The sequence below is a fragment of the Notamacropus eugenii genome, chromosome 5 (assembly GCF_028372415.1).
Source record: "Notamacropus eugenii isolate mMacEug1 chromosome 5, mMacEug1.pri_v2, whole genome shotgun sequence".
Taxonomy (NCBI): Eukaryota; Metazoa; Chordata; class Mammalia; order Diprotodontia; family Macropodidae; genus Notamacropus; species Notamacropus eugenii.
The window spans coordinates 26,427,593-26,447,945 of NC_092876.1; the positions used below are offsets into that span (position 1 = coordinate 26,427,593).

At 44.0% G+C, this 20,353-nt stretch overlaps 1 protein-coding gene across 1 annotated transcript in view; it reads right to left on the reverse strand.

The window, feature by feature from the left end:
• Nucleotides 1-9,383: 9,383 nt before the first annotated feature.
• LOC140503736 (cell adhesion molecule CEACAM2-like) overlaps nt 9,384-20,353 on the reverse strand; it is a 31,903-nt gene continuing 20,933 nt past the window's right edge. Inside the window, exons 4-8 of the mRNA XM_072607969.1 lie at nt 17,492-17,627; nt 16,872-16,921; nt 15,045-15,106; nt 12,558-12,611; nt 9,384-12,342 (exon numbers count right to left, since the gene is read on the reverse strand). Coding sequence (XP_072464070.1) covers nt 12,256-12,342; nt 12,558-12,611; nt 15,045-15,106; nt 16,872-16,921; nt 17,492-17,627 — 389 coding nt within the window. The 3' untranslated portion in view covers nt 9,384-12,255. The remainder of the gene's footprint in view (nt 12,343-12,557; nt 12,612-15,044; nt 15,107-16,871; nt 16,922-17,491; nt 17,628-20,353) is intronic.

Consider the following 20,353-nt stretch of genomic DNA (forward strand, 5'->3'; position numbering starts at 1 on the left):
GACTCATTTTTCATGATTTTCTTGCATCACTGTCATTTCTCTTCCCAATTTTTGCTCTACTTCTCTTACTTGATTTTCAAAATCCTTTTTGAGCTCTTCTATGGCCCGAGACCAATTCACATTTTTCTTGGAGGCTTTGGATGTAGGAGCTTTGACTTTGTTGTCTTCTGTTTGTATGTTTTGGTCTTCCTTGTCACCAAGATAAGATTCTATAGTCTGATTCTTTTTCTGGTTTTTCCTCCTTTTTCAGTCATTTACTTGATCTTTGTGCCTTTTTTCACAGTTTTTCTCTGTTTCCAGTGTGGGTGGGGGGTGTAGTGTCACCCACTTGATCCCTCCACAATCTATGAGCCTAGAGCTCCAGAAACAGTGGCTGTAGGGGCTGCTGCCCCTGCTGCTGCTATGGCTGCCCCAGGTTCCTCTTCCCCTTTTCCCCTTTGCTGCCCTAGGGTTGGGACTGGACCATTCTACCCTCTGACACAGGTCCTACAGGTTTTTTCCAATGACCTTCCAATTTGTCCTCAGTGTTCTGGAATCATGAAGTCTGGCAACTGCCACAGATGCCTGAGATTCAGGTCCCCAGGGCCTGCTTGATCCCTTCTCTGCTGGTGTGGCACACACTGGACTGTGCTCTGCATGATAGATACTTCCTGGCAACTTTCCAAGATGTCTTGGATTGGAGATTCACTTCATTTCATTATTCTGTGGGTTCTGCAGCTCCAGGATTAGTTTAGAGCCATTTCCAACAGGTATTTGGCTGGATTTGTGGGGAGCACTCTAGAAGGTCCGTGCTCTTACTCCATCATCCTGGGTTAGCCTGTACGATGATTTCTAAGATTATTATAGGAGACAGGGAAGCTGATCTCCATTTTTACCATGGAGAAAATATCAGTAAATGGACTGACATTTACTGCAGTCTGACCACATTCCCTAGAACGAAGTTCCTTCTTTTCATGCCATCTCCGAATTCACCATGAAAAACTAGCCACCTTAATGGACCCAAGCACTTCTTCCTGATATTTCACCTTTGGCCAACCCAAAAAACTTATACTCTTATGGAAGAGAAAGGTCACTCACCAACCCCCTTGGTTTTGACGTCCTTGGAGTCCGATGAGTGGGTCACATTGTTCTTTACCAAACGTGTCTACTTTCATGAATCTTTTCAAGATACATTTTTTAATGATGTAGATGTCATCAAAGAATTCAGAGTTCATGGTGCCATTGACTTGTCATTCATATGGTGCAGATGAGTAAGACTCAATGTGACATTATTATATAAGGCAAAGGACCTTAGACTACAACCAAGGATCAATTACCCCCCAATACTGAGCATAATATTTCAGGCAAGGAGATGGATATTCAATGAAATAAGGGATTTCCAGACCTTCCTGCTGAAAATACTGGAGCTCAATAGAAAATTTGACCTTCAAATACAAGTTTAAAGAGAGGCATAAAAACATAAACAGGGATACAAAACAATCTGTTGTTCAATATGGGCAAACTGTTTACATCTTTAGAAAGGAAGATAATACTTGTTAATCTTGAGAATTGTTTATTTATTATGATATTTAAAAGGGATATACATATATAGAGGGAGTGGGTATAAACTAAGTGACGATGATAAAAATATGATTAAAGGGTGTGAAGGGATTGTAATGGGAGATGTGAAAAGGAGGAGCCAGAAAAGGGTAAATTTCATCACAGGAAGAGGCACAAAACACATGACAGTAGAGGGTAAGAGGGGAGGGAGCTGAGCACTGTTTTAGATTTACTCATGTCTGATTGGGTTCAAGGAGGGAACAACAAATCCAGTAAAGTACAAAAATCTAACTAGCCCTATAGGCAATAGGAGGGGAAAGGGGAAGGAAAAGGGAAGGGAGGCTAAAAGGGATGGAAGAAATTGTAAGGGAAGAGGGGAAACAAATGGGGGGGCTGACAGAAGGGAGGGAAGACTGAGGTTGGTGGTGGTCAAAAATTAAAACTGTATTGTGGAGGGGAAGGGAGAAGGGAGAACTAAAGGCATAAACTGGGGAAAATAGGATGGAGGGAAAGACACAGCTAGAAATCATAACTGTGAATGTGAATGGAATGAACTCTTCCATAAAATGGGGGCAGATAGCAGAATGGATTAAAAACCATAATCTAACAACATGTTGTTTACAAGAAACACATTTGAAATGGAGAGATACACACAGTGTAAAGGTAAAAAATTGGAGCAGAATATATTGTGCTTCAGCTGATGTAAAAAAAGCAAGGGTAGCAATTCTAATCTGAGGCAAACAAAAGCAGAGATAGATGTAATCAAAAAAATAGGGAAGGAAACTATATCTTGCTAAAAGGCACCATAGATGAGGAAGCAAGATCATTACTAAACATGTATACTCCAAGTGGTATAGCATCCAAATTCTTAGAGGAGAAGTTAAGGAAATTACAGGAAGAAATGGACAGCAAAACTATACTTGTGGGGTACCTCAAACTCTCCCTCTCTGAACTTGATAAATCTAACCTCAAAGTAAACAAGAAAGAAGCGATAGAGGTGAGTGGAGCTCTGGATAAAGTAGATATGATAGATCTCTGGAGAAAACTGAACAGGAATAGAAATGAATATAGCTTTTTCTCAGTGGTACATGGCACATACACAAAAATCAACCCTATACTGGGGCATAAAAACCTCACAATTCAGTGCAGAAAGGCAGAGATAGTCAATGCATCCTTCTGAGATCATAATGCAATGAAAATTATGTATCATAAAATACCATGGAAAGATAGACCAAAAATTAATTGGAAACTAAAGAATCTAATCCCAGAGAATGAGTGGGTTAAACAATAAATCATAGAAACAATTAATAACTTCATTCAAGAGAATGGCAATAATGAGACAACCTGCCAAAACTTATGGGATACTGCAAAAGCAGTTCTTAGGGGAAGGTTTATATCATTGAACAACTACATGAATGAAATAGAGAAAGAGGAGATCAATGACCTGGACATGCAGCTGAAAAAGCAAGAAAAAGAACAAATTGAAAATCCCCAAGTAAATACCAAATTAGAAATACTGAAAACCCAAGGAGAGAGGAATAAAATTGAAATTAAGAAGACTATTGAACTAATAAGTAGAACTGAGTTGGTTTTTTGAAAAACCCCAATAAAATGGATAAACTGTTGGTCAGTTTGATTAGAAAAAGAAAGAAGAAAATCAAATTACCAATATCAAAAATGAAAAAGTTGAACTCACCTCCAATGAGGAGGAAATTAAAAACAATAATTAGAAATTACTTTGCCCAACTATATGCCCATAAATTTGACAATCTAAGTGTGATGGATGAATATTTAAAAAATTTAAATGTCCAGATTAACAGAAGAGGAAGTTCCATTGGATAACAACAGACATGGGGCTGCAACACTGGGTCCTGGCTCTGAAGCTTGGCTCTCTTCAGCACATCACACATTCTGTTTGTGCAAGAAGCTATCTCCCTACTGATATGGGAGCAATTGGCAGAGGGACAGCCCTGAGCTCAGACCCATTTTTCTTTGAGTACCCCCTTCCTTATGTCTCTTAGGGGGATGCCCTGGGGGCCCCATGAAATCTTAGTTGCAAACCCAGCCTCCTTTCCAAATCAGAGCCTCTGCCAGGGGTGGGCTCTGTTTGGGTGGGTTGGCCTTGCTCCCTTCCATAAACTTTCCCTGGAGAGGAGCATAGACAGGGCCCCTCATGGGGAGACCTAGGTCATCCACTGCTTGGGGAGGCTTGGGCTCCCACAAGATCCCTGCAGATTTGAATCTTATGCACTATGACTGATCAAATGAGATGACATTTCTAAAGAACTTTGCATGGTGCCTATTAACATGGTGCCTGCACACAGTAAGTACTCAATAAATGCTTGTTCTCTTCCTCTTCCCCTAGTACAGCTTTTCTTCCTTGTTAGCCCAGCTGGGGACACAAAGAGGTCAGTAGATTCTCTCTGCCCCAGGAGAGACATTGCAGCATTCCCAAAGGGCTCAGTAACCTTGGCTGGGATGAGACCCAGGGTAGGCCAACAGTCTGCTCTGTCTGAACAGAAGAGAACCTGAGAGGGCAGGGGGCACCTGGTCCAAGATCCCTCAGCAGGCCTGATCAATGATTATCTAGCCTCTGCTCATCCACGACCTTATCAGTGTTCAGCACTCTGTTCTTCCTGGTGGACAGCCCTACCTGTGAGCTCTTCCTTATGCTGTGTGATATTGTCCCCCCTGGGACATCCTTGCTTGGGTCCTAGCTGTCCCAACAGGAACAATGTAGATCATCACTGACCTGCTTCCCCAGAAAGGCCCTTAAATGGGTAGTCAAGACTTGAGTTGTGTTGGGCCCAGCTGGAAAGGGAGTGTCAGTGACTGTCCCCATCCTCAGCAATGTTCCCTTCTGCCTCAGAGACATTGAAATGTCTTGGGACAGGTGAACTTCAGGACCATGTTGCCTGGCTCAGGCATAACTGGAAGGGCCTGGTGCCTCCTCCTGAGGCCTCAGTATACCCTCCAAGCTTCATGGTATGGACTGAGAAAGCTGGGAGCAAGAAGGAAATTATCTCTCAAATTCTGACTGTCCTCTCCCAACCACTTTTATCTCCTAAGGAGGTTCACAGTCTGTCTCAAAGACTCTATCTAGGCTTGGGTCTTCGGCAAGATAAGAGAAAATGAGTCAGTATTAAGCTGATCCCCCCTCCTCCAGCACATTCTTTGTCCCTCCAGCCCTCAGACTTCCTGAAATTACTTAGCCCCTCTAAGGGGCTCTGAACTTAGCCTATCTCCCACTGGAATTTAGGTCTTGGGGACAAAACAAGGATTACAAAGGATCCCTGATCCTGGTCAAATCAGCCTACCTTGTCCCTGCCTGACTTGGGCCTCCAGGTTAATCTCTCCTAGACTACTCCTGGTGCTGCCAGGAATCTTGTTCCACATTCTACTACTCCCTGGGCAAGGGGAGTAGGGGAAGGCTCTAAACCCAGACTGCGGGAGGGAACTGGAGAGATGACAGGGCCCGTGGGAAGGGCAGCACTTACCATCCATGGCTAAATGTGCTCATGCGCTTACTATCAGAAAGTGTATGGGATTAGCAAACTGTATAATGTGGTCGCCAGCGTCCGTGAGGGTAAGGTTGGAGATGAGCAGGGAGCCGTTGGGGAAGATCTTCTGTAGGCTGTTTGTTGTTCTCTGATATCCAGTAATAACATGGTAGAAAGCAATCTGGTGGGAGAATTCTATTGTGCTTCTGAACCAAGTGTAGCTGGGAGGCTGCTCTGAGTACCTCTGGATGCCCAAGATGATGCTGCTGCCCACTGTTCCACATGGAAGTTTTGGCACAACATGGAAGGAAGCACGTTGGGCAGATATTGGCTGGATCCAGCAGCTGAGCATGGAGGCTGATGGGGGAGGAAGGAGGCAGAGGTCAGCAGGGTCCCCCTACCCTCCTGGGGGGACCAGGTCACTGAGCTGTCCCCAGGTAAAGGGAGGGGCTGCTGAGTCTGCCCCAGGGTCTGCTTGGGGCTCAAAGGGCTATAGTTCAAGGGATTCATGTGCCAAAACATCTTTGTATCAGTCCCAGTTTCTGAGAATTTAGTCTGTAACACGTTTTACACTCCCTCCATGAACTTGATTCATAAATGACCTGCCAGTTTGGAAGGCAAGACACTGAAGGAAGAAATGAATGAAAAAATTATTGTGGTTGAAGACAGAAATCAGGTCTTAGACCTTGATCAAACCTTGGAGAGCCACTGAGTCAAACCCCCTCCATTCACAGATGAGGAAACTGAGACCAACTTGGTGCAATCAATTTGACCAGTATTAAATAGGAAACAGCAGAGGCAGCATTTGAAGCCAAGTTTTCAGACCAAAAACCAGGGAGGGCCTTTCTCATTAAAATCTAGGTGCATTTTAAGGTTGGCAGTGAAACTCCCAAACAGGTTTGGGAAGAAGGTGGTGTTTCAGGTAAACACATGCTAAGAGGGTAAATGAGCTCTCCATGGTCACAGCTAGTAAACACCAGAGCTGGGATCCACACCCAGATTTCCTTTGGCTGTAAAGCCTCCCTTAGCCTCTTCAGAGGCTGCTCAGTTGCAGCACTACGCCTTGCTCTGTTTCAGGATTGAAACCTGTATTGGTAACCCTGAGCAGTTACTTTCTTTCTGCTCCTGGCTCAGCTAAAACACCCCTGGTCAAGTCTGCAGAGACTGTCTCTGGGGCAGACCCCCTTGGACCAGTCTCCTTGCTCCTGCTCCTTATATTGATTGATTGGTCTTTAAGTCAGCTAGAATCCCCCAAGCTCCCCGAGCTGCCCTGGGCTCCAGAAGGGCTGGTGTCTCACCTGTGAGCAGGAACCCCTTCCAGGTTCTGCCCCCACTGTGGGGAGCTTTTGAAGGACTCTCCATTGGTCTCTGCTGTCCACTGTGTGACCACCTTTCTCCTTGCCAGGAATGTCTGTCTTCCCTTCCTGAGCTGTGTCTTCTCTTTACAGAGCCTAAGTGCAGATGTTGGAGGTGAACTTGATGGGGAGCAGACTCAAGCAGCCCCTGCATGCAGCCTAGACCTGTGTCTGCTCTGTCTCCTTGTCCTTCCCTAGAAGACTGAGGACTCACTCCCTTCAGGTCTACAGCTCATCTATCTACCAGGATCACATGGATCCCACAGGGCGGGGACTTGACCTCTGACTTTCTTTTCCTTTGCCTCTTTTCTTCTTCTCTTTCTTCCCCACCCAGTTTCAGTGGTTTCCTGTCTTTCCAGGGAGCCCCTCCCCTGCACAGATCCCTCCTACTATCCATGGAGAAGTGGCTCTGTCCCCAAGGGGAATAAATGTCACTCAGTATTACCTGCTATGGATTTCTACTTCTACCTGACCTTCCCTCCCAGAGTTGGTGGGTTGGTTAGTTGGTTGTTGTGCTTCGTTCTTGAAGAGGATCCAAATGACATCACCATGATAAAGTGAAATTTCAGTATGTCCGACTGTGGCTGATCAGACCAATGTGAGCTCGGAATGTTCTACCACAGATTGGGCACAGATAGTCCACGTGAGTATTTGGAGTGGATACTCCAAATTTGTGCATCCTGTGTTTACTTTGTGCTGTCTCAATTCTGCTTTACTCAAAGAGCACAGCACCCTTTCTTATGTGAGCACACCATGCTGAGTGATCCTGTGCCAGTGTCTCCCAAATCATGCAACCAGTTCCAAAGTTCTTCAGAGAGAATCTCAGAGTGTCCTAATATGACTTCTTCTGACCGCCATGTGGGTACTTGCTTTGTATGAATTCTGAGTAAAATAAGCTTTTAGCCAAGCATGAGTTTGGCATTAGAAGAACATGGACACATCAGAGATGTGCTCTATTCAGTAAAGTCTGAATGCTTGGCAGTTCAGTTCAAGAAAGGACTTCATTGTCCAGTACCTTATCCCACCAGGTGATCTTCAGAATCTTCCTGAAGTAATTCAAATGGAAGTGATTTTATGACTGACAGAGAGGGGCGGCCAGACAGCCCCAGGAGGAAAATGGTATTCCAGATAAACACAAGCTAACAACTGTGAGATCTGTCCATGGCCAGAGGGCTAGTAAACATCAAGACTGGGACCCAAACTCAGGTTTCTTCTGACTGTCAAAAATCTCTTTGTATCTTCAGATATCACTCAGTTCTGTGGTTGGACGTTGATCTGAGTCTCAGGGCTGTGGACTGATGGCCTTGAGCTGCTACTTTCTCCTCTGACTCAGCTCAGGGAAGACTTCCCTGACCAGGTCTTCAGAGACTATCTCTGGGACACATGGCCCTGTGACTAATCTCTTTTCTCCCGATCCTTGGTAAGCTGCCTATTTTGGGGTGAGAATCACCCAAGCATCCCCTCTTCCCCTTGGCCCCAGCAGACTTGGTGGCTAACCTGTGATCAGGAGCTCCTGAGGGGCTACTCCATCAATCTGTACTGTCCACTGCTATGATCAAATTTCCCTTTGCAGGAATCTTTGCCTTCCTTCTGTTCACTGCTTAATCCCTACACTGAGCTGAAGTGCAGACCCTGGAGTTGTCCCTGCTTGTCTCTGCCTGGCTCTTCTCTGTATCTGTCTACTTCTCTAGTGGTCTGAGGTCTCTTTCTTTCTCTTCAGGGCTGGAGCTCTTCAGTCAGCAAGGATCACATTGGCACCTCAGGGTAAGGACTTTATCTCTGACTTCCTCCCCACTCCCCTCATCTGCATTTTCCTCCCCTGCCACCTTCTGTAGTTCCCTGCCTCCCAGTCATTCCAGGTGGAGGGTAACCTGTAAGTCTTAAACCCATGGTTGAGATCAGGGGCTGTCTACTCCAAATGTGAAGAGTTTCCCCAGCAGACAGAACAGATGGGAACAATTCTTTCCAGCAACCCTGAAGGTGGTGAAAACAGGCACTGTGGAGTGCTTAGAGTTTGGTCAGACATTGAAGACAGAAGGAATTTCACTGCATCATGGACTGTTGCATTTGTCTTGCCATTGGACTCAGGAAGAGAGAGAGGAATGTTAATGACTTTGCACAGCTCTGCCTCACTTAAATTCAATTTGCAGACAAGTCAAGATGTAGCCCCATGATTTCACTGATATTCATCAAAAATGAAAACCAGACAAAATCATCTTTCCCTATTTCTTCCCTCCCTTCACAGATTTCTCCCACTGTCCTTGGAGACTCTTTTGTCCCTTAAGGCAGTCAGTCTTAGTCACAGGTCCTTGTAATGCTACCTGACTCTCCCTTCTAGATTAAGAAGGTTCTGCATGCCAGAATGAGGACAGAGAGTCTGGGGGAGGGAAGGACACATAATTGGATCAATGATTGGAGCTTTTTTTCGGACCTGGACTGCTGGGCTCCCCTCCCTTATCAAGCCAGGTCAGGATGCCAGTGCCCTTAATCAGGTATTTTGCTTTGGCTTCTCTTTTTCATTGGCTTCTGAGAGGGGTTTCTCACAATTTTCTACACAGCTGGGGTATAGGAAAAGGGGATGGAACAGACTAGAGGTGTCCTCCCCTGTACTGGCACCAAACTATTCACACCACAGGAAATATGCTTAAGATCCTGGTTTCCACAATATGTGAACTGAGAAATACAGAAGAGCAAGGTGATTTTCAAAGGGGCAGAGGAACTAGACACAAAATTGCCAACACCTCCTCAGTTGTTGAAAAAGCAAGGGAGTTCTAGAAGACCACATCCTTCTGCTTCACTGACTACACTAAAGCCTTTGAGTGTGGATCACAACAAAATGTGCCAAGTCCTCAAAGACATGGGAGGACCAGGCCATCTGTCTCCTGAGGAACCTGTATGTGGGTCTAGAAACAACACTTAGAACTGGACATGGGTCAACTGATTGGTTTAAGACGGTAAAAGGAGTACAACAGAGTTGTATGGTGTCAGCTTATTTATTTAACTTATGTGCAGAGTGTGATAGGCAGAGTGCCAGGCTGGACAAATCAAAAGCACAGTCCAAGTTGAGAGGCCAAATTTCAACAGTCTCAGATATGCGGATGATACCATTCAGAAAGAGAAGAACCAAAAAACCCTTTTATGATGGTGAAAGATGAGAGAGTGAAAACAGTCTTGAAGCTAAACATAAAAACAAAACAAAAGAAAACAAAAACCTTAAGACCATGGCAATTGGTTCCATCACTTCTTGGTAAATACAGAGAGAAGAAATGGAAGCTCTGTCATATTTGATATTTTTGGATTCAAAGATCATTGCAGGTGGTGACTCCAGCCATTAAATCAAAAGGAATTTGCTCCTTGGAAGGAGAACTACAATAAATCTGGACAGCGTACTCAAAAGCAAAGGTATCACCTTGCTGACAAAGGTCCTCATGGTTAAAGCTGTGTTTTGTTTGGTTGATTCTTTCAACATGTAGCAATGTGTGGTTGTGAGAATGTAAACATACATGTAGCAATGTATGGCTGTGAGAATGTAAACATACATGTAGCAATGTATGACTGTGAGAATGTCAACATACATGGAGCAATGTATGGCTGTGAGAGTTAGACTATAAGGAAAGCTGAGAAATGCAGAAGCAGTGTTTTGGAACTGTGGTACTGGAGAGGACTTCTCAGTGTCCTTTGGACAGCAAGGAGATCAAATCAGCCAATACTTAAAGAATTCAGACTATTCTCTGGAAGGTCAAATACTGAAGCTTAAATAATCTTGCCATATATTGAGAAGATAGGACTTACTGGAAAAAATGATGGTGGGAAAGATTAAAGGCAAAAGGAAAAGGGGACGGCAGAGGATGACGTCATCCATTGATGGAGAGTGTGGTGGAAGACTTTGGGAGATAGTGGAGGATAGAAAGGGCTAGTGTGCTATGGTCATGGGCGTCCCAAAGATTTGGAAACAACTCAGCAACAACCATAGTATAGAGGATCTGACCCTACAACTTCATCTGACAGTGGAAGAAAGAGGGACAAAGACAGTGTGACCTACCCAGGGTCCCACAGGGAGGAAACAGGAAAGCTAAGATTCAAATGTCATTTTTTTGGCCCCAAATACAGTGCTCTACCTTCTTCAGGAACACTCCAGGCCCAGCTATGGAAATACTGCCTCTATCTAGAAAGTTTCAATGGGAGGCCCAGGTAGGACAGGACCTTTGGGTATATGGGCTGGGGGACCATGTGTTGCTGTATAATTAAGGAGAAATTTATGATGAACCCCTCTCTTTTCTCTTCCCTCTGCATTGTGAGGCTAAGCCTGGATCCCTATGTATTCCCTGATCTCCTTAGAAAGCTAAAGTCCAGTTCCCAAGGGTACTGCTCTTCTGGCCAAGGTGGGAGATACATTTCATCAGAGATCCTCTGAAGTCATGATTAACCCCTAAATAGTCTAAATTACCAGGTTTTCTGGATGTCTTTACCTTTGTTATTCTTCTGGTCGCTCTGTGAATTGATCTTTCTGTTCTCTCTTCAACATGCACAGTTGATGTAATTCCCTCCTTATTTCACTAAATCCATCAAATTCACATTTCTCATGGCACAACAAAATTCCATGATATTCATACACAGGAATTCATAATCTGTGTCCCATTGGATGATAGCCCAGGTCATTTCGAGTTTTTTGCCATAACAAAAACTGTTACTATAAATGTCGTGTACTGATGGAGCCTTCTTTTCTGTCCTTGACCCCTTTGGGATACCTGCCTGATAGTATAGCTCATTACCCAATTCCCACTGTCATTCATGACTGGGGAGCCCAGAAGGCATATGATGACTATTCTCTCTCAGGGGGAAAAACTGAAGGGCATCTAGCACTGTTTCTTATGAGTCACTACCTGAGTGCTCCCCACTAAAAACCAGACAGAAAGGAAATTATTGTTAGCAAAGGTATTTACTAAGGAGTAGTAATAATAAAATGTACTAAACATCTCCTCTAAAACCAAAAGTTGGGGGTGCATTCCCCCATGAATACAGCTTTCTTGATAAGAATGTGTACAAACTTCAAATAAAATGGTAGCCAGGTACTTGGGATGAGGATCCCTGTAGCTAAGGCATGCCACCCAGCTCCTTCCCCTAGATGTCCTTTTTCCTTTTGTGAAGTACTCCATGAATAGAGCTCACTATTGGGCTCCAAGTGTCACTGTCATTGGGGCCCGTTCCTGTCATTTTTTTCTGACATGAGCAGTCATGGTCTCTGCACCTGCCATTGGCTTTCTGTGACTGGCTCTCTTTATACGTTGTAGGAGTTTCCACTTCCATTGGCCACTTCTGCCTTGGGGGACCCAGATCATCTAGTCCATCTTTGAGATCATGTTATCAAGAAACAAATATTCCTGGGTCCATGGAACCTCAGAAAAATAAGACTTTTTGACTCCAGAGAATCTCAGCATCTGAGGACCATGCAGATAAGCTGGATCATCCACACCTGAGTTCAGTATGAATGAATGTGAAAGTTTCCAAAAGTACTTTGACAAGGATAAAGGGGATAAAGAAGACAGGAAAATAATGAGGCATTAAAAATATTGAAGTAATTGGGGACCAACAGAGTATGTCCCCCAATTTCATTTCAGAGGGTACCTTGGCTTCTAATCAGCTCTGGCACACATAACACTGGCTTCCTTCATTCCTCTCAGTCCTCTCTGTGAGGTCTGGGTGCCCGTGAGTCCATGGAAGCCTCCTCTCTCTCCAAATAGAGCCTTTTTCTTTCTCTTGGTTAGTTTTTCCAAGTGCCCTAGGTGTCTCAACTTTCTTCCCTGAGAGATTCTTCTGAATCTTCCTTAATGAAGGGAAATAGAAATGCTGTCACAACATCCCTAGGGACTTTTCTCTCTTCCTTCAGCTTGAGGGTTCTTCCAGGGACTGATCTTCTCATAAACATCCACTTGGGATATGTCCAATACCTGCATATAGAAAGAACAGATGTCACTGGCATCCCAGAATGGAGGTTGGGAGTAGGAGGACTCTTCCCTCTCCAAACCCTGCCTCCAATTGTTTCCATCCTAGCCCTGTTCTGTTCCCTCTCCCATCAGCAACTAGAAGTCCATGCTCAACCAGCATTTTGACCTCTCTCTTGGTCCCTGAGAAAGGCCTGGGCCCTCCTTGTACACATACATACCTGATAGGGACTCTCAGATTGGACTTGAGGAAAAGCAGGGGAGGAGTCCAGGCCCTGTGGAGGGGGAAACAAGGGCTGGTAAAAGTCTCCAAAAGCCCGAATTGGAAAGGAATTTAGGACAGAGAACACTTGATATAGAAGGAACCTTATGATATGTGACAAATCAGAAGGGATTTAGGGATATCATGGTCATGGATCCCCTGAATTAGAATGAACCTCAGACCCTAAGAGCAATGTCCTCTACAGTTCATGTGACAAGTGGTCATTCATTCTTCCTTGGAGACTTCCAGTATGGAGGAGGACACCACATCCCAGGTAGCCATTCCACCTGCATCTATGCAGTTATTTAGCACCCACTATGTAGCAAATACAGTGCCGTAAATACTGGAAAGTCTAATTCTTTTCCTGCCTGGAAGTCCTGGTGTGAAAAACCTCCCCATCCTGAATGGTCACGGCCTCAGGAGCAGGCCACCAACCAAGCTTTGGGCTCAAGTCATGAGTCACTTCCTTCCCAGACTACTCCTCACCTCTAGCCATGACTGATCCACAAGACAAGCTCCACCAAGAGTTAAGCATTTCAGTCCTGGAATTCCCCACCTGGCACCCCCAAGTTAACCATCCCTCTCTCCTGCTTTCCAGCTCTGGAGCCATAATCAAATCAACTCTAGCCTGACTTCTGATTCCATTTACTCTCCCTGTAATTTCCCACAGCAAAAAGTCCCTATCCGGACAGAATTTCTCAATATGTGTAATCTCTGGCAATTTCAACATAATCTCACTGTGTACAACGTGCACGTTTACATATGATATGAATAAAAATCATTCATTGAATGAATGATTTTCTTATACATTCATTCCTGTATTCATGAGACAGTCCAGCAGTCAAGGAGATGATATTGTGTTGGGAGGAAGCCATCAGTAAAGAAACAATAAATCCAAACATATAGAGAAGAATGAAAAGAGGTGGGGCATGAGCAATAGGAAGGAGCAAGGCAGGCTCCTGTTGAGGTTGGCACTTCTGCTGAACTAGGCAGGAGGGTCAGGATTTCATTCGAAAGAGGTGAGGAGAGAGCCCCTTCCAGTCATGGAAGATGGCCTGCCCAGAGAGGACAAGTAGAAAGTGGTGTTCTTGGAGCAACAGAGTGACTGATTAATAATTGTTTCTCTTTTACCCAGGATCCCTGGGGTATTCACCTCCCACTTTGATTTTTTTTTATTATTAAAGGGGCCATCCCTTGAGCAACTTCCTTGAATGGGTCTATCCAACTCAAAGTCAGAATGCTATAGGACCTCAGCCTGAAAGGCCTAGGTTCTCACTTTACATCCTGGGGCATCTCCAGTCATTCTGATGAATATGAGGGCACTTCATCCAGATGACTCAAAAGAAAGAGAGGTTGATGACCTTGCACAGCCCTGTCTCACTCATATCAAAGTCCATTACAAATCATGGTATCATCGTAATGTCATGGTTCTCTTTGAGAATGAAGGACAAACACACAATAACACAAGAGTGGGTGATTAGATGGAACCTTTGAGTGGAGGAAAGACCATAAAAGTGTGATAAACACGGAGACAACGACCTTAGATCTTTCCAATGAGTAAGGGGTGGTGGGTAAAGATTTGATGAAAACTCAGAAGGAACAAATTTCAGGTCTTGCTTCTGACACAAATTGGCCTTAAGAACATGGGCAAGTCTCTCATGGTTTCATTGGCTAGCAGATCTCTAACATTACAGACTCCCTAACAACATTGAGAATGGGTGTTCCCTCCATCAATAAAATCAGGAACTGCAGAAAAACAAACAAACAAACCAGGAGTGGTTATAGTTTCTTTTTCTGGCAATAGGGAAGCACTGAGCATTCTCAACATCTGGAAGGGACTTGGTCAAATCTGTGTCTAGGTACATGTTTGCCAGCAATGCAGAGGACAAGGGAGACTCTGGAGCTTGGAAAACCAATGTGGAAGCAGTTGTAATACTCTAGGACTGAGTTGATGGTGTCTTGAACTAGAATATTGTCATGTTTGAGAGGACAGGTGAGAGTGGTGGGGAAAGCACACTTGGCATCTCATATTCTTCCAAGATTTCCTGACATCAAGCCTGAAGTGACCTTCCAAATTCCATTCCTTACTCCCTGTTGTGGCCTGCTGGACCAAAGAGGTTCAGTCTGAACCCTCTCCTACATGTCATGCATCCAAAGAGTTATCAGGTCCTCATTTGCCACCACCTGCCCTCCCAAAGTCTTCCCTTCAGACTGTTGCCTAACCAGATCTTTTCACAGTGCTAGGGAATTCCCACCCTTCTTTTTTACTATCCAGATACTCCACTCTGCTTGTGGATGCTCTGCTTATCCTGCAATCTCTCAGGCACATTAAATGACTTAGACTCATGATGGAAACACCTCCATATCAGTAGAAATGGGCCCCTTCCCACTCCCTGAAAAACACTCCAAAATGCTGGAAGTAAGTGAAGGAGACCATCTGTCCTACCTGTGCAGACACAGCTGAGCCTTTTTCACAAGCAGTGTTTTCATACAGGGTGGTGTCCTCACCTGGAGAGAGAGAAACCCAAACAGAAGATATCAGTGATGTATCATGAGCCTGAATTCCATGAAGGACTGACTCTTCTTCCTTACCACTCCGACTCACTCTCCAAGGGGCAGCTAGGTGGTCCAGTGGACTGAGCACCAGTGCAGGAGTCAGGAGAACATGAGTTCAAATCTCACCTCAGACACTTGACAGTCAATAACTGTGTGACCTTGGGCAAGTCACATAACCCTAATTGCCTCATCGTGGGTCATCTCTCATCACCCTGATGAATATCTGGTCACTAGATGCAGATGGCTGTGGAGGAGAAGTGAGACTGGTGACCTGCACAGCCCTCTCTCACTCAAAAGAAAGTCAGTGCAAGTCATGTCATCATTTCTCTGATGGCATGGTTTTCTTTGGCAATGAAGGATGAACACACTCACACTCAAAACAGATGAAGAGGACATGGGAGAATTGCTTCCTCTCCATCTCCCCCACAGAGGGTCAGTCAATAATTTCAGGTCTATCATATGGCAAGTGCTGTGCTAAGCATAGGGCAAACAAAGAAAAGAAGAAGACCATCCCTGCCCTCAACAAGATGATAGTTTAAGGGATGAAAAACCTGCAAACTGTGTACAATCAAGACATAGACAGGATAAATTGAGGAGATAATCAAGTGTGGGAAAGCTCTTGAGTTAAGGGGAATGAGGAGAGGCTTCTTGTGGGAGCTGGGATCTTAGCTGGCACTCTAAGGAAGCCAAGAAGACAGGAGCTAAGAGAAAGAGGGAGAAGCTTCCAGACATGGGGGACAGAATGAGAAAATTCTCACAGAAGGAATTCCAGGGTCTCCTTCTTCTAGGTTTCTGAGCTTTTGGGTTTCTAAGAATTCATGACGGGATGTGTACATTCAGATTTGTTAAGACTTTCAGGTCTTTGGTTCCAAGAGCTGGACTTCTAGAGTCTGAGTCTAGATGGGCCCTGTCTTATCTCTGGATCTCTCTTGATGGACAGAACAGAGAAGATATGAGAGAATAGAAGCTCAGTGTGGAGAAGGAAGGTATCATTTTGGTCACAAATCCTGTCTCTGGTGATTCATCAAGGCAAGGAGGTGACCCACAGGTGCCAAAGCCTGTGCCCCTAGGATTGCAGCTCTGGGCAGTTTCTTTGATCTAGAAGGGCTTGTATCACCAAGTATGCAGAGGCTCATGCCCAGCAGACTAGCCATGTGGGGATGAGTTCTTATACCAAGGCAGACCATAGTGAAAATAATACAATGCACAATGATTGTAATGTTGAGCTTGAAATCCAGCTTGCCTTTGAGCCCTTGTTTATAATCAGAGACATTGAGGTGGGAGTGTCCATGGAGGCCAGCTACTCCAGCTCTCTCTCCATACCTGAGGAAATTGTTGCATAGGGACCTTTCCCCCAGGGCCACACTGGTGTTAAGCTCAGAGTCAGAATGTGAGGAGAGGAGTAGAAAAGTTAGTAGACAGTGTTGAGAGTCACCATGAATAGGCCCTGCAGAAAGAACAACTTGAATCTTCTCCAAATATGAAGGGCTTTTAGTGCCTAAGTAGGGGATATGTTAATATATCTGTTTAAGATAAATTGAATGGAGGACTCTTGACCTCTGGTCATCCTGTCAAAGAAAAGGAAAAAGAGCTGGCTCTCATTACCAGGACAGCTCATAGGTTCTCCTTGAAGTAAAGAAAGGGAACTGTGGTTGGAGCCATAATTCCCAAGGCCACCATTAGCCACCAGTTTTCTTTGGTTGGTATTTTCACTTACCATGTTTGGGTGCTGAACAGTTCTTCTCTGAATGGCAGTGCTTACTTGCCCTTAAGAAAGAACAGACATGCGAGAGTGACATTCCTAAAATAAGTAATAGATTTCCCCAAGGTGGAAGGGATGATTGGAACAGAGTCCAAGTTTATCCTGGATACTCTCAGGTCTCATGCCTTACCCCTGTATACAACCTCCTCACTGTTAGTGTCTTCACCTACTTGTTATATTAGTCTACTGCTCAGTCTGGATAGTGCTCAGTGGGCTTTTTCATCACTTGGCCTCTCACTAGGTTGTGAGTAGTAACCTATCTCCTTTTACTCTGCAACCCCTTTCATTCTTTCCCTTCAGTCCTTTTGTTTGGGTATCTAAGAAACATGATCCAGTCTGCACCCTACTGGGGAAGAGACTTGTTTCCAAGAGGCAATCAAGCATGAAAGATGAGATAAAATGTAATCCCAGAGAAGAAAGCTACCCAAGGGAATTAGTACTAAAAAGTAGGAGTTTAGGAAGAGAGGCAGATCAGGTCCAGAAGTGAATTCAGAATGCAGAAGACTGAACTAATGTCTCTCCCCTACTCAGGGAGACAGGAGGAAGGAGGACAAACATAGCAAGTATTATTTTACCTTCCAGTTTCTTTGAAGAAGAAAAAATAGATGAGGCCTCCAGTGAGAGCCACCCCAACCAAGACTCCAATCACAATGCCAGCGATGTCTCCTGTAGAGAATGAGGAGCCATTACCTCTGCCTGGGGACACTTTCTCTGTGGACAGAGAAGAGGAAAAGCATTTTGATTGGTTTGAGGGGTCTCCAATATGAAGTGCCTACACTTGTGCACAGTGTCTGGCACTCTGGAAAAACTTATCAAATGCCTGTTGATCAAACCTCAGAACCTAGGGATCTCTGTGACAAAATCCCATTGCAGGCTGTCTGGAAACATCTGAACTTTGGGCAAGAACAGGAACCTGTACGTAATCAGTCTCTGAACCTATAATTTCCTGCTCACAATGTGGCCACTGTACTTCTCTGTTTCTTTTGATGGTGCCACCCTCATCCCAGTAACCCAGATTTGCTTTGGTTTGCTCTCCTCTCCTCTGCTCTTCTGTCCTGTCCTCTCTGCTCCTGTCCTCTCCTCTTCTGACCTTAACCCTTAACCCTTAAACCTACTTCACTCTGAAGCCCATAGATTGGATCCCTGCCCAAACTCCACTTAATGGGTGTTTTCTGAACCCTACTGGCTTAAGAGTGATTCTCAACAGTAACTGTTGCTCTTTCCCTCCCAGCTTGATTTAGTTATTTTTTCTTTTTCTCATTAGGCAGGGCTACTCCCTGATTACTTCTTAAAAAGGCCTATTCACTGTATGGGCTTCTAGGTCCCTTTCATCACCAAGTCTGTGATACTCTCCAGGATCCTTGCACCCCAGTTTACAAAGGAGAAAACGGAGGTTCAAAGAGATGACATGATTGTTCAGACAGAGAGTGATTTCTACCCTAGGACCTGAGCTCTCTCCCTCTTTGCCTCATGGTCCTTGTGGGCTTTTTCCAGACCAGGCACCAGAAGGCTCAGAGCTGGTAGAGGTCAGAGGACCCAGAATCTCCATCTGGGAAGGCCATCACCATCACCTAATATACCCCTTATTTTCTTATTTGTTTAATTTATTTTTTCTTTTTATTCATTTATTTTTTCCACTTTTTCACTTCACTTTTTCACTTTTTAAATTTACTTTCACTTCCACATGATTTTGAGTTCCACACTTTCTCCCCAACTCTCCCCTCCCCTAACCCCAAGATGATAGGCATTCTGATTACCCCTCTCCCCAGTCTACCCTCCCTTTTATCCCCCCTTTCTCTTATCCCCTTCCCTTCTGTTTTCTTGTAGAGCAAGAGAGATTTCTACATCCAATTGCATATATAACTTCTTGCCCAGTTTCATATAAATGCAATTTTTAACATTTATTGAGTTCCAAATTCTCTGCCTTCTGCCTTCTCCACGTACCCTCATTAAGAAGGCAAGCAATTTGATGCAGGTTATACGTGTGTATTTATGCAAAACACTTCTATAATTGTTATGTTGTAAAAGACTAACTATATTTAACTCCATCCTATCCCACCACCCACTTATTCTGTTCTCTCCTTTGACCTTGTCCCTCCTGAAATGTGTTAGCTTCTGATTACTCCCTTCCCCCATTTGCCCTCCCTTCTATCATCCTCCCTCTTATCCCTTTCCACCCTTTCTTTCTGTAGGGTAAGATATATATATCCATGCCAAACTGAATGTAAATGTTATTCCCTCCTTAAGCCAAATCTAATGAGAATAAGGTTCACTCATTCCCTTTCACCTCCCCCCTCTTTCCCTCCACTGTAAAAGCTTTTTCTTGGCACTTTTATGTGAGATAGTTTACCCCAGTATACTTTTTCCTTTCTCCTTCTCTATTATTTTCTTGTCTCCCCCCTTAATTTTATTGTCTAGATATCATCCCTCCGTATTCAACTCAGCCTTTGCCATCTGTCTATATGTATGTGTATATGTACATAATACATACATTTTATATATATAAGTATATATGTGTGTATATATGTGTGCATATATGTTTGTGTGTATATGTATATGTGTGTATATATGTATGTGTATGTGTGTATATGTATATATGTGTATATCTGTTTGTATATGTATATGTGTGTGTGTGTGTGTGTGTGTGTGTGTGTGTACACATATAAATACACATATACCAGACTCTAGTTGAGGGCTGTTTTGGGGACATTCCTGGCTTCAGAATGATTATCAATAGTAACTGTTGCTCTTTCCCTCCCAGCTACATTTGCTTATTTTTTTTTCTTTGTTTTGCTCATTAAAGGGGCCATTCTCTGTTTACTTCTTAAAGAGGCCTGTTCACTGAATGGGCATTACCTCAGTAAGTGAGTACTTGAATAGGTCATCATCTCCCAGTGCACCCTGGGCCTTGTCCAGTCATCCTGCTGTATATCTAGTCACTGGATCCAGATGGCCCAGGAGGGGAAGTGAGGCTGATGATCCTGCGCAGCCCTCCCTCACTCAAAACAAAGTCAAGTGCAAGTTATGTCATCATTTCTCTGATGGCATGGTCTTCTTCGAAAATGAAGGAAGAATACAGACAGACAGACAGAAACACATGTGTGTGTATACACATGTTATATACAATGCATATATTGCATGTCATATATGTATACACACATAAATACATATATGCATGTGTGTGTACATATATAAACACACACATATATGTATATATTTTTCCCCTCCAAATCCCCTCATACTGTGAAAGGTTTCATGAGTTACAAATATCATCTTTCCATGTAGGAATGTAAATGTTTCAACTTTAATAAGTCCCTTATGATTTCTCTTTCCTCTTTACTTTTTCATGATTCTCTTGATTCTTGTATTTGAAAATAAAATCTTCCATTCAGCTCTGATCTTTTCATCAAGAAGAATCAGAAGTCTTCTTTTTCATT